The following is a 13,849-nucleotide window of genomic DNA, read 5'->3' as shown; positions in this document are numbered from 1 at the left end:
CAGTTGGGAGACTACAGACATGCAAATTATAAAGCTTAATAGGCCCGCTAGGATATTGCTTACGTAGTCTGTTCTTTATTTCTAGTTATTCTTGCAGTTTCTATTCTTAAATTAGGCTGTTAGAACATGGTGGTTTCCTTTCTTTTTGGTTGGCAGACTAGAATTACAGAGGAATTATTTAAATTACAAATTTTGCTTTATATCTTGCTGTAAATGTATTGAATTTTTAGCTACACAAATATATTGTATTCACGTTAGCCTGCGAGATTTTTCTTGTAAAAGGGATGCCACCGTTATCACACTAATAAAACAAACATGTCCAGACTGTATGGTATATATTGGCTATGGGATAGAGGACCTCCTCCGAATAGTGTAAATATCAACTATATATCCTGCAATTGAATCCAGGCCATGGACCCCTTCGTTCAGTGTGGTGTCCCTTGGAAGTCACTGGGTCTCTGCACCTGCACAAAGGTTTGCTCAGATGTTCTGATTTTAGGATCGGGATTTCTGAATGTAAAATGCAAAATTGATAAAATGTATACATTGTACTTCAAATTTAGTCCGCGATTTATGCATTTTAATTAAAGAATACAGTGACTCTAAGAGATATTAAGCTGTTAATCTTAAAAACTACTTTAGAGGTAAAATTCCCTTTTGGAAGAAGTTGTGAATGTTATTGTAATAGACAGTCCTGTTAACCATCCCTGTAACCAGAAGTAGCACAAGCTATTCTTTATATATCTGCCAGCGTACCTGAGTCTGTGTATGTAACAGCCTCACTATTATTTTCTAGGCCTTTCCTGGCCATGCGTTACAAATTTAGATGACTTGCTTCTGATTATATGTGATTTTGTGAGGTGAACAAAATGTCCAGTAGGGACTAGAACAGAGATGGCCAGACTACCACATGTGGGCTTCCAATTCTCCTCTTATCTATAGCACAGTATTTTATGTTGTAGCAGAAGCTTCCGTGTGTATTGTCTGCCCACTAGCAACATTTCCCCACGGAGTATACAAGTGGACAGTTGCCTGCTTCCGATTTCCCATGGCAACAGAAACAGAGTTGGGAGACTGGCCCAGCTTAAATCAGAAATAATTGGGTGTTTCAATCTAGCTGGGGATGTTGGTTAGAAGTGATAACTGGCAGGCAGCCAGTATCCGTGGTCTTTAGTAGTACAGTGTATTGATAAGAGAGATGACAAACCCGGAGACTGTTGCAGCTGGCAGCCTGATTTTTGCAGCGACTTTGAATCCGTGTGCTGGAATGTTTGCCTGCTCTTGACTATCAGACTTCTTTCCACATGTAAACCAAATAACTTAATTTAAGTTTTCAGAGGCATATTCTACAGGATTATTTAATTTATGATTTTGAATAGCAAACTGGCCATTTAGTTACATTTGCAAATCTTGTGCAGCTATCTGTGTCTCTGGCTTCATTCTAGTTTTTGATGATGGAGATGAGAGGACGTTGAGACGAACTTCATTGTGCTTGAAGGGGGAAAGACACTTTGCAGAAAGTGAGGTAAGGAGATGTTAACTTTTCTTCAAACTGGAAAGTAAGTCTTTACGTTGTGGAAGAATTGCAAGCTAATTTATATTCCCATCTTCTAGACACTTGACCAACTGCCACTAACAAATCCAGAGCACTTTGGAACTCCAGTAATTGGGAAGAAATCCAACAGAGGAAGAAGATCTTCTCTTCCTGTGTGAGTTTTTATCATTCTATATATGCTACTTTGTTACCTTATTGTCCTTTGCTAAAGTCTGATGACCCTAGAATTTCAATGGGACTATTCATGTGTGCATAGCAGACAGAATTTGGTCTTAAATAACTAAAAAGAGTGATGTAGGAGGGATGAAACCGTCATTATTTTGTCATGTATTATATTCACAGCCTATATTTGAAAAGCGGTCATCTTGTCAGGCACTAGCTTTAAACTGTAATCGCTTTCAAATTTATGAAAAAACTTTGGTATATGAGTAAATCTAGGATTTTTAGCGTGCTTAGGCATTTAAACTGGTAAAACTGTACATACAGAAGCTTTGGGGCAGGAACGCTCTTTGTTCTGTGTTTGTACAGGACCTCGCACAGTGGAGGCCTGTTCCATGATTGGGGCTCCCAGGAAGTACTGCAATACAAATAATTATAATTGTGAGCACAGAGGAACTTCAGTAAATCAAACTCCTTTTACTTAATTTATACTCTTTTACTATTTCAGTTTTTTCAAGTTCAACCTTTTGCTTTTAAAAGTTAGTTTTAGTGGCCCTTAACCAGTATTTTACTGCTGTTCTTACGAGTTATATTTCCTCAAAATTATTATCTTCCAATTAAGGCTGTCTTAAAATATTGTATGCTTAATCCTCTAGCACTGAAGATGAAAAAGAGGAAGAAAGTAGTGAAGAGGAAGAGGAAGATAAGAGACGTCTTAATGATGAATTGCTTGGCAAAGTTGTCAGTGTAATTTTTTGTTCGGAGAAGACTGACTGGTATCCGGCTTTGGTAAGTAGCAAATGATTGGGATATCCACAGTATAATGCCTTCAGAATACTATATTTTGAGTTTTTTGGGGTGTGTGTGTGAAAGGGTGTTCTGAATCTGTGTCAGAGCATTACTCTTGTCACTCCTTCCTTCCTCTATACATGAACAGCTCTACTTGCAGCCATTACAGCTCCTAGAGCAAGACTTGGGGATAGCTATCAAACTCAGGACTCCCTAGGCAGCAGGCTCATGAAGAATACATGTTTTGGGGTGGCCATTTTTTGTTTTTACAATTTAGGGGAGCAACAGAAAAATAAATATTCTGAGAAGTATTGAAACTTGTATCAGCTTTATGGCTCTGACTTCAGTAAAAAGCTACACTTACAAAAAATATATAGGTTTTTTTTTTTTTAATATTGATCTTTCAACAAAATCAGATCTACTAAAACTGCTACCTGTTGGTAATGTAAAACTACATTTCTAATCCTTTTTCTTTGTTTAAAATTTATAAACTACCAGATAAAATGCACGTGTGTGCTCAGTGTATTATAGTATATTTTTTTAAAAAAGTTGACAAATTAAACTTTGTTCAGTGACATGAACAGTAGGGATTGGGTATTAGAGTGTTTTCATTTGTAAATTGACTTGGAATAGTTCTGGTTACAAATAACATACACAAGAGCAATCTAAAATAATCCTGGGGTTCTGTTGCTCTTGTACCTTTAATGTAAGGATGGAAATGTTTTACAGAACTTAAAAAAACATCAAAGGAAGCTTTATCAATACATTTTTGTAGTTCCTGTAGTTAAGTGTATGCATATTGTCTCCTTACATCAAGGACAACCACCCATTATTATAAACACTTCCATTAGAGTGTTGAATTGGGACATTTTACCCACTGACTCAAATGTTACCTTGTTAGGTTTACTGTAGGTAAATGAATGTACACTGTATCTGGCTACTTGGTGCTGCTTTTCAAGAACTAACTGGAAAGAGACGAGCTATCACATTGGGTTAACTGAATTTTAACACTGATTTTTTTTGGATGCAAGTAGGAAGAAAGATTAATTGTATACACAATAGTGTTTTTCTGCCGCAAGTATGTATCAGTATATTGTACCCTAATAAGTAGATATTGATGACTTCTGAGGTGCATGTCAAGGTTTATTAAAAACACGTTGGTATGTATCTCTTTCAGGACAGTAGATCTCGGTTCACTGAGATATGAAATATAGTATTGGTTCATATCTTCTGACTGTTGGTCAGAGCTCCATTTTGGTCATTCATTAAGCAAAAATTGTTCTAATATTCTAACTGGGAGATTGGGAAACTGAATATTGTTCTAATATTCTAACTGGGAAATTGCTAGAAGTCCAGAAACTGTTGTTATCTTCTTAGCTAACCAACAAATAGGAATCTCTGAATTCAGTCTGGTGTGAAATCCTGGCCCCATTGACGTGAATGACAAAACTCCTATTGACTTCAGTGGAGCCAGGATTTTGCCTGAGAGTGTTAACATTGCTCTACACCTTAAGAAGCAGTTATAGCTGGAAAACAGACTGGAAAAAAATAACCTTATTTGTGTCACTAAAGTAAACACAACTCTGAATGCACAAAGAACATGATGGTAAAGATTTTACAAACTACCATTTAATCCTACAGCTTTAATACCACTGTGGAGGAGCTCTGGTTGACATTATCAATAGTATTATTTACTTAAGTCCCAGATGTAGAAACTTTAATATTGGGGATCATACATAAACCAGAAAAAAAGGAAACTTACCTTTTGGATCCCAGCCTTAATATGAAAGACTAGAAATTGTAATCTGAGCAAGTTTTAATCTGAAAAACTATTGTACGGGTAAACATGGAATTCCACAATGCCATCTTTATAGAATAGCTTTTCAGAGTATAACTGCACTTTTGATCATTTACCCCCTAGATGTCAATAATAAAACTTCCTGGGTTGTCATATGAATGTTTACAATGTTGGATATGGTGCTCGTTTGGCAGCTTCTTAATTTTTGTCAAGTATTTATGAAGAAGTTGTTCATTGCCAGACTTTACAACGTAAATAGGAGTATACAAAAACCTAATTGCTGTTGCCTTTTCTGAAATTGGAAATAACAATAAAAGAAAGTAGAAAGCATTTATACAGTCTTACTTTTTTTAGCAAGAAGAATAGCAACTCTTGAGAGCAATGTGTTTTATTTGAAACTTCAGGTAATATCTCCCAGCTGTAACGATGACATCACAGTGAAAAAGGACCAGTGTTTAGTTCGATCTTTTGCAGATTCCAAATTGTGAGTAATAGAATACTCTTAATAATAGTGTTGTATTGAAAAATGTGTGAACTTGTGACAAAAATTTCTTTATGTGGACATTATTAAATTGTACATTAAGATCTTTCTATACAAAACTTAAGTACAGGATTCTAGTTAGTTAAAATTTATAACCAATGACTCATTATTTTCTTGCAACTTAAAATGAAAAAAGGCAAGCGACTTACAACTCAAGAAAAAACACAATAAAATTTTCTAACTATTTCATGCTTAAGATGCTCAATTGAGTTAACATATTTGGTGGAGGACAGTGGGGGGCTTACCAATGTTTCTAAATCATCTTAGATGATTAAAGTTAAATAATTTTTTAAAATTTTTTTTTGTTAGTCAAGCATTTTACTTCTGTTTTTTCTCACTTTTTAGTTTACAGACACTTTCCAATTAATTTCTCCTTTTGGGTTTTTCATACATTAGTATAGTCCTTCATTTGGGTTGCAACATTGCGTTGGAATTTGTTGGGGTTTTTTGATAGACTTTTTTAAACTTTCCACTGAAATAGAAAAATCATTTTTAGAGGTCTTAAGTTTTTGTAAAAGCTTTTTATGTAACTTGGGTCCTGATGTTCCTCACTTAAGGTCTGCCAGTCTGGTACATTTTTGTGCATGTTTGTTGCAACAATGTTTTTAAACTGCTCTTTCAGTAGCAATTTGTAGCCTTTAACTAACAAACTCAATATTTATTAAGAGAAGGTGAATTGAAAGTATCTACCGGGTTACAAACTGCTACTGAAGGGGCACCTGGGCATCTAGGATATCGAGTGAGAGAAAGAGGGTCTGGTTACTCCAGGGAATCTTAAAAATAAGAGAACTTTATTAAAAAATATATTCAAAACAATTATAACGTTTTAACCATTTCCTACTATTTTTTCGTATACCATTTAGTAACTGCTTCTCATAGTGCATAAACCTCAACATTGTGTTTGTACAAAACATTTCTTTTTTAAAAACAGGCATGAGCTATGGTTATAGCAGCAGTAATTCTCAATAGAGTGTGAATTAGTAGGCTACTGATGCACTGTTCCTTTTGGCCTTATTATGTGGCCAAGGCATGCATCAATAGCCTACTTGAAGCATATTTTGTTGTGAATTATCACTATAAATAACATTGAATATGTCTTATTACCAGTGCCTACTGGACAGTTTTTCTATTTACTTTTTCTTAAAAAGGACTGTCTCGCCCCCTTCCCCCCCCAATTTTCTTTAGCTTGAGAAAGTGGTGGCCACCAGTTCCTTTAACTCTATTGGGGTTTTGCTACAGTTACTGAGAATGAACTGAAAGAAGAAAAATCCTATTATAATAACTCACTTGAAATGCTACAATTGTAGGTTGGCCTACATTCCTATTATAGCAACCAAATTTAACTCAATATTTGGAATACGTCTTGTTCCAAACGTAAAAGATTCCATATGTGTTAGCATGAGAGCACTTTTGAAACTTAAAAAATTGTATTTGCTTTACATACCTTGTTTTGTGTTAGCAAAAATACAGTTTAAAAACAAGGCACACATTTACTTGTCAATATATAGATTGTTTCCTTTTGATAGTAGTTGTTTTTGTAAACCGTAATATTGATATGGTATATATTACTTTATACATGCAGTAGCTACTTTGTAAAGAATGACTTCCATCTTTTCTCACCCCATTCCTTTTCTGCTGGCTACATATTATAAAATCAAGGATTCATTTTCATTGATCTAGCTGGAGGGACTATTTTTATATTGGATTTTCTATAAACTGGTCTTGAAATTGCTTTGAGTGATCAGATCTCTGTAGCATGCCCTAAAATTTGTATTTAAAAAGTAAATGTGCAGCTTTTTCTTAAAATATTATGAAATATAGTAAAAGTTTATATTGTAACCTGACATCCAGTTCTTGTTCTTCCTTGCATTAATTCCCCCAAATGAGGTCTGCTCTACAAGTCCTCTCCCTCCAAAGTGCTCAGCCATATCCTCTATCACACCACATGCTAACATGTCTTCCTTTGTCATCCCACCACTTCTTAACATGACATCTAACTAACATGGACAAAAGCAAGGAAATGTAGAGATAAAACTTTATTTCTACTGTATATTGGTGCTACAGACGTTAACTCTTCGCGTGATTGAGAGTAATGGCAAACTATCTGGCCGAAGTTTTAATTTCCTTGATAGTATGTTGTGGGTTTTAAAAGAAAAAATTAAGAATATTTAAAATATTCTTAATCTTTAAAAATATAACAGCTCTGTAACTATAACAGATTAAATTATCATTTTTAATTAAAAAGGCACTTTTGATGACTTTAGGAATGAAGATTGGGAGTTTCTATGTTATTGCTAGTGTATATTGTGTTAGTGCATACGTCCGCTGATGCTTTATGTATAATTATAAAGGACCTTATTGTTGAAAGTGAATGAAGGGTCTTGAATTTTGAGAAACCACTTTTTTCATAAATGGAGTACTACTTGACTTATTCCTATTTTATTATATTTTATTAAATACTTTCCTTTCTTTCAGTTATTCAATAGCAAGAAAGGACATCAAAGAACTAGATGTAAACCTATCAAAATCTGATCTGTCTGCTAAAAAAGGTATATTAGAATAAGTCTTCTCTGGTTTCAAAAACAAATCAGTTGTGTAATGCAATATTGAACCTTCTGATGGGATGTGACCAGAGTTAACTGCTTTCAGTTTACCATTGGAGGGTTACAGTGAATACTAATAATACTGCTATATACTGTATGCTACGACTTAGCATTTTAACAGTGCTTTGCTAAGAAGCATTGGCAGCTATTGCTTCATACTTAAGATGGTAACCAAGCTTCCATTATAAGTCTGATTTATTTGGGGAGGGGAGTTCCCTCTCTAAAATCCACCCAAGTTATATTGGCCTCCAAATTGGTAGGATGTGCGTGGACCTGAGGTAGAAATATTCTACTGAGTTTGAAGTACCTTTATACACAGGATTCCTGAATTATGGCACGCTAAAAACAGAGCTGTTCACTAGAATTCAAAAAGTCTCCTTTGTTATTGTTTTCCTTATGGAGGCTTCTTAATGGAAAGAGAATTTTACCTCCAAAAAGTAGGGAAGGGTAGGGAAGGATTTGTATGTCACAGGAGGGCTTGCCAAGCGAGGGCTTGTCCACAAAGAGTCTTCTGCAAACCACAGGAGGTTCATCAGTTACAGAAGCCAGGGAGGTATTAGCGCTCCCCAAACCTTCTACAACAACACTGAGCAGGTCGTTGGTGTTCCCACCCCTATCTATTTTAGGTACTTGTATGGCCCCCATTACTGTAGTATCCAAGTGCCTCACAGTCTTTAATGTATTTATCCTTACAAACACCTGTGTGAGCAAGGACAGTTATCCCCATTTTACAATCGGGGAACTGAGGCACAGAGAGACTAAGTGACATGCCCAGGATTACACAGGAAGTCTGTGGTGGAGCTGGAAACAGCTTGAGTCTCTAGAATCCCAGACTAGCACCGCTAATCACTGGGCCATCTTTCCTCTGCTTCTTCCACACTCCCCATCCAAAAATGAGCCTCTCCTGCTCCCTGCCAAATTCCTGTGCCTCACAGGCTCACAAGCTTGAGTCCAAAAAGACTTACTGGGCCACTGATGCAGGTACCCAAGTGAAGCCCTATTCCACCGTCCCAAAGATCTGCAGGAGGCTGGCTGTATTAAGTGAACATTAATGAGTGTGAGGAAGGTATACGTTAGTGAGTCTCAGGGAGTTGGGAGGGTATGGGGGAATCTCCACTCTGCTCCCCAGCCCCATATTGGGAATAGTTTAAAAAAAAAAAAAAAAAAAAAAAGCAATATCCATACAAAACCACTAAAATTATAGTGTGGATACCTATCAGTGGGTTTAGATATGTATTGCCTTAATAACATTAGAGTTTGAAACAAAAAATCCAACCCTAGAAACCAAGTATGTTCATAGGGAAGATTGCCTTGCTTGAGAAATACAGTCATACTGCCTTAACTCAACCCCCTGGGGATGCTCTGAGGGGAATAAAGAAACTTCTACTATAGTATCACCCATAACAATTTTTATTTTAAAATCCTACAGTCATACATAATCCATACTGAAGAATTATAGGCAAATGGGCATACTGAAGGCAGTCATTCATTCCTTACCATTAAATGTCTTGTCCTACAAAGTGCTGAGCTCACTCAAAGCCTCTCATACGAGGCACATATGCCTTGATCATGAAATTAGAGCACTAGTACTGTATTAAAAGAGCAAATGATAATGTGGTGAGAAATCATCACACTTGGCATAAGAGACATGTATGTATGAAGCAAGTATTTCAACCAATGTTTTGTGATGCTTGTTTCTGATAAAGTTGGATGTAAGGTGAAGATGATAACTCTGCCCTCAAGGTGCCTGCCTAAGATAACATTGTACTTGTCAAATAGCACCTAAGTTAACTCTGAATTCCATGATTTCCAGTATTTGGGTTTTTAATCTAACACTCTTGAAAACTAAAATCTGCTCATACTGTGAAGATGTGCTTGCAACCTTGGGATGGAGTTAAGTTTCTGTGTGGGGATAAATGATAGTATTTAAATTTTTAATTAACTTTTCACCACCTATTGACAATTCACCTCTGAATTTTCCTCCCCCCTTTCATTATAATTTGAAAAAAGAAGAAAAATGAGGAATATTTTGTAATTTACATCGTTTTGAGTCTTAGTACCTTGAACACTAGACATTTTCCTCTGTAGGGTTACAGGAAGCAAGCACTTTCTTAAACACAAAAGCTGTTCCTGATAACTGGAAAATGGATATGAGTGAAATCCTGGAGTCCTCCAGCAGTGATGAGGAAGATGGAGCTGCTGCAGAGAGTGATGAAGAGGAAGACAAAGTGGAAGAAAAGGAGGAAGAAGTAGTGGTAAGTCTCTCTTTATATTAGAAACAATTATGCAGTTAGAAATGGCAGATACAGAATTTAAATGTCCAAGGACATTTTAGTTACCAGATTTGTGACCTCAAACTTGGCTTACTCACTTTTGAGTTTTCAGACCTGTTTATCCTCCCTTTACAACTCTCTTTAATGGTATCTGTGTGCAACTGCAGATAGTCTGCCATTATCCAGTGCACAAATCTGAGACAAATCTCAGAAATAAATCAGAAAACATTGTTGGAGAGGGTCTGGGTAAGAAATATGCAGATAGAGAAAGGAAATAAAAATTAAAATTTGATACATGTCTGAATAATAACCTAGTGCTGATTTAAAATATAACATGCTTCTAAAATCCAAGATCCTCTTGAATGAAGAATACTTCCTGTCAGAGAAGGTACTAAAATGCCAAAATAAAAATATCGGCATAGTAGAGGAAAGTGGTAGGTGGATGGATTGTGCCCTGTTATAACTTATTTGTTAGCTATCTAAGAACCTCAGAATCTTATGCTAATTATCTTTGTAGACAATATTTCAGTAAAGGTTTCTTTAAATATTAAAATGTTTTAAGTTATGGAATGGTAATGTTAGTGTCTGTTTAATATATGCCTTAAATTCAATACAAGTGTCTGTCACAGAAGTATTGATAAAATGATCCAGTTACTCAGTTTCCATAAAGTAAAGCATCATCTGTCCTTATGTCATCAAAAATGAATTTGTGGAATTTCCTTTAATTTTTATCTGGTTTTAAATCTTACAGAATTAGATTTACTTGCAAACAAAATATTTCTTTGTAAGTTTGTGTACCATACATGGAACTAGGAGATTATTATATAGAAAAGGAAAGTAAACTTTCTGTTTTTAAAGAGGGTCAAATATCGTTTCCCTTTCACTTCCCCTGTAGTATGTGGTTTTGTCACACTGAAAACAGAATGGCTGTTCATACTTGGAGGCAGGCTGCCTACAGTGTTGCCATAGTAACATTCTGTTGGTTTCAAGTGAGCATGCTCAGGAAAGAGAGGAAGATTTAGCAGAGGCTTGGCAGCCTGCCAGTGAGGCTTGCCAGATGCTTTGAAATGGACTGTCTCTTTCTTTTCCTTTCATGTAATGTCTGATTTTTATATGGAAGAGAATGTAAGTAATGCTATATAACTGCGGATGTCGTGCAGTGAGAGAGAAAGAAAGCAAATATTTGGAAGTCAGGATGAAATATGTCCAGGCACTGGGCAGATTAGGTAGAAGGGAAATATAACCATTTTTCAGTTGAGAGAAAATGCAGCTCATAGGTAAGGAGTTTGTGTTTTAATCTGAAACATTAACATTTTTCATTATTAAGAATGTGGATTTGACTTGGAGTTCAAGGTTTCTGATTTGCGAACAATGTGGTATAGCATGTAGCCAAGGGTAAATGTTTCCTTGTTTAAAACAATAAAATAAAAACCTATTTTTAGACATTAATGTTGTGCCTTAGTAATAGTGTTCTGAAAAATGGAGTAGTTTTCCATATGAAAATATTGATATGGTTAGATAAATGTGAGGATGAATGTGCATAGAATATGAAATCCCACTGGTTTTTTTCCTCTGTATGTAGTGATAAGAATTGAATAGGCCACATTTTGCAGGGTGTGAACTGTTGCAGTCTGCGTTGATCCGTACTAACGTTTGTTAAAATTGCATACTCCCAGTCAGTTTTGGGTTTTTTTGTTTTTAAAGAAAAAAGATGGCTTTATCGGCTTCTGGTATAATTTTTTGTGTCATTTTACAATGGATGTTGTCTAAAAGTGCAGTATGCTTCAAACAAAGAAGGGGGAGGGGTAGCTTTGTTTAAAAACAAAACAGCATTCCTATAAAACAAATGGGGTTTTCATTTCTGATTCTAAGAAAATAATCTGTTGATCAAGGAAAGGGAGGTAAAGCATTCCAGAGATGTAGATATGTCAGTAGGAAAAGCTGTAGTATCCATTGTTTCCAGGTGACAAGTAAGGATGTAAAGATAAAGGGATCATAAAGCTATCTAGTGGAGCATAGATATTTTTTTTTTTTTTTTTTAGATTGTCTGAGCAGAGCTGTCATTCTCGACCATGAAGTCAAAATCTTGATTATTCTGTTATAATAGTCTAATCTTAAATATTTAATTGTGGGCAAAGCTCAATATTTCTGCTAAAGAGAGAATTTAGGAATTGTGATTTTTTTTTTTCTTTAAGGGTTTTCTTCAAAACGTCACTAATCTGGGATGCAGACCTAAGGCAGCCAATGAATAAAAGGTTGCCTTGGCTATGTATGATTATAAATATTGAATCACTCAAATTTTAATCAAGGTCAAAATAACCTCATTCCTTCTTCTGTCAGAATATCCTTCAATGTATCTTCTGTTTTGGGACTCTGAGTCACTCTGTTCTATTTTTTTAAAATTTACCATGGTGGTGCAGTAATGGCCTAGCTGCCAACAGGCATGGAAGGCCTTTCTCAGATAAATGACATGGAGTCCCCTTAACTCTGCAAATATATATTTAGTACATATCCAGCATATTGTCAGTCAAATCCAAAGGATAGTATTATTATGGAGTCAGAACAGTTGCTTGTGATTATAGAACCTAATGTAGTTGCTAGAACCTAGTATGTTCTCACAGCTGGATTAGGATCCATAATTTTGCTTTGACACACTGTAGGTTTTTTTGGTTTGGTTTGTTTTTTTTGTGATTGATTTGGTAGTGGTGCAGTACAACGGAGTAATTTAGGATAAGCACCAAGGTATTGTGGTGTTGCTGCATAGTCTTTTCAGGATCTGAGAGTATGGGATCAACATGGTGGTACCCAGATGGTTATCTCTCCTGTTGGAGGTAACTTTATGAGTGTGGAATTCTTTACAGTTGGCAGTGCAGGAGGAAGATCTGGAGATAGCTTTGGCATTGACATCTGTATTAAATTTTAGAAGAACATTAACATGTATCATGTTGCAGAATGAGTTTCTCAAAAGATTAAATTTATGAGACTTTTTTGCAGTAATTTCAAAATACTGCATAGCAGCCCTAAGTTATTGTATTGCTTTCAACTTACAATTGGATGCTTATTTAAGTAATGAAACTGACTTTTTGTTACTGTTATTTTTGCTTTTCCTTTTGGTTGAATGAGGTAACTTTTCCCATTTGGAAGTGAGTGGTTGGTTTGAATATAGCCACTGGTCTGTTGGCTATAACCTTTTGTATTCAATTTGTAAATTTAAAAATCTGAAGTACGAGTGTGCTAGATACATATTAGGATGTAGCAGCCATTCTGAGGGTAAATTGGAACAGAAGGTATAAAAATTTGAAACTTTTCTATATCATTGTCTGCTTTGAAAACATTCCAGAAGCTAAAGGTCTGTCTCTAATATGCATGTCTTATTAAAAATCAAAAATATGTACAACCATATTATTTTCTTGTACTTATACTCTTCTGTCAAGGAAGATGGCAATTGCTAGTTGTTTACCAGTAAATAAAAATGTCCAATGATTAACTATTTCCTTGTCCTGTGTTTAAAGGCGAGAGTGCCTGCAGCTTGCAGTTTGATCTTTTGAGTCTCTTTGGACATTCTTCCTGTGGACAAATCAAGCCCTGTTCATGCATTTAGTTAAAATATATATATTCCTTTTGTTGAGTCAGAAGCAACAAAAGGAATTCCTATACGTCGAACGTATGCATTTGATTTTATGTGTAGGATTCAGAGAGTTACAGTAAGACATAATATTAAATGATGATTGGATCAAAGGGCAAGTGCTTTGGAGGGTGGGGCGTTGTGGGAAGGGAGGAATGGTGTGTAAGGCCCTCAGTGTTCAGGTTTGGACAGTGTACCGTGACTGAATTTAACTGCTATTGCCCCTGAGGAGGCAGTGTTTTTGTTTTATTATCCCTTTGGATTTTTCATCTTTTTAAATTTTTAGAAGCATGAAGAGTTAAGAACATAAAAACAGTGCTAGCTAGATTGCTCCCTCAGTGTCTCCCACTCAAGAGGGATTGGCTAGCAGACCTGCATCTTTTTCATGGAGAGTCTTCCTAATGGGAGATATTGCAGAAGCTGGCCAGTTCATTTCATGGGAGAAATGGGGGGAACAGGTCACCATGCTGGCCATCCTTTAAAGGTGTCTGTCTCATATGAGATCA

The 13,849-nt window shown here is 35.8% G+C and overlaps 1 protein-coding gene across 7 annotated transcripts in view; it reads left to right on the top strand.

Annotated features, from left to right (window-relative positions):
* Positions 1 to 13,849, top strand: part of ARID4A (AT-rich interaction domain 4A) — a 63,513-nt gene that overhangs the window by 18,332 nt on the left and 31,332 nt on the right. For all 7 annotated transcript variants that reach the window (XM_043548795.1, XM_043548796.1, XM_037901181.2 and 4 more), the window contains exons 6-11: positions 1,446 to 1,525; positions 1,615 to 1,709; positions 2,371 to 2,503; positions 4,706 to 4,785; positions 7,318 to 7,391; positions 9,534 to 9,700. In XM_043548795.1, coding sequence (XP_043404730.1) covers positions 1,446 to 1,525; positions 1,615 to 1,709; positions 2,371 to 2,503; positions 4,706 to 4,785; positions 7,318 to 7,391; positions 9,534 to 9,700 — 629 coding nt within the window. The remainder of the gene's footprint in view (positions 1 to 1,445; positions 1,526 to 1,614; positions 1,710 to 2,370; positions 2,504 to 4,705; positions 4,786 to 7,317; positions 7,392 to 9,533; positions 9,701 to 13,849) is intronic.

Source organism: Chelonia mydas, chromosome 6 (genome assembly GCF_015237465.2).
Source record: "Chelonia mydas isolate rCheMyd1 chromosome 6, rCheMyd1.pri.v2, whole genome shotgun sequence".
Classification (NCBI taxonomy): Eukaryota; Metazoa; Chordata; order Testudines; family Cheloniidae; genus Chelonia; species Chelonia mydas.
This window is presented reverse-complemented; position numbering and strand designations above follow the sequence as displayed.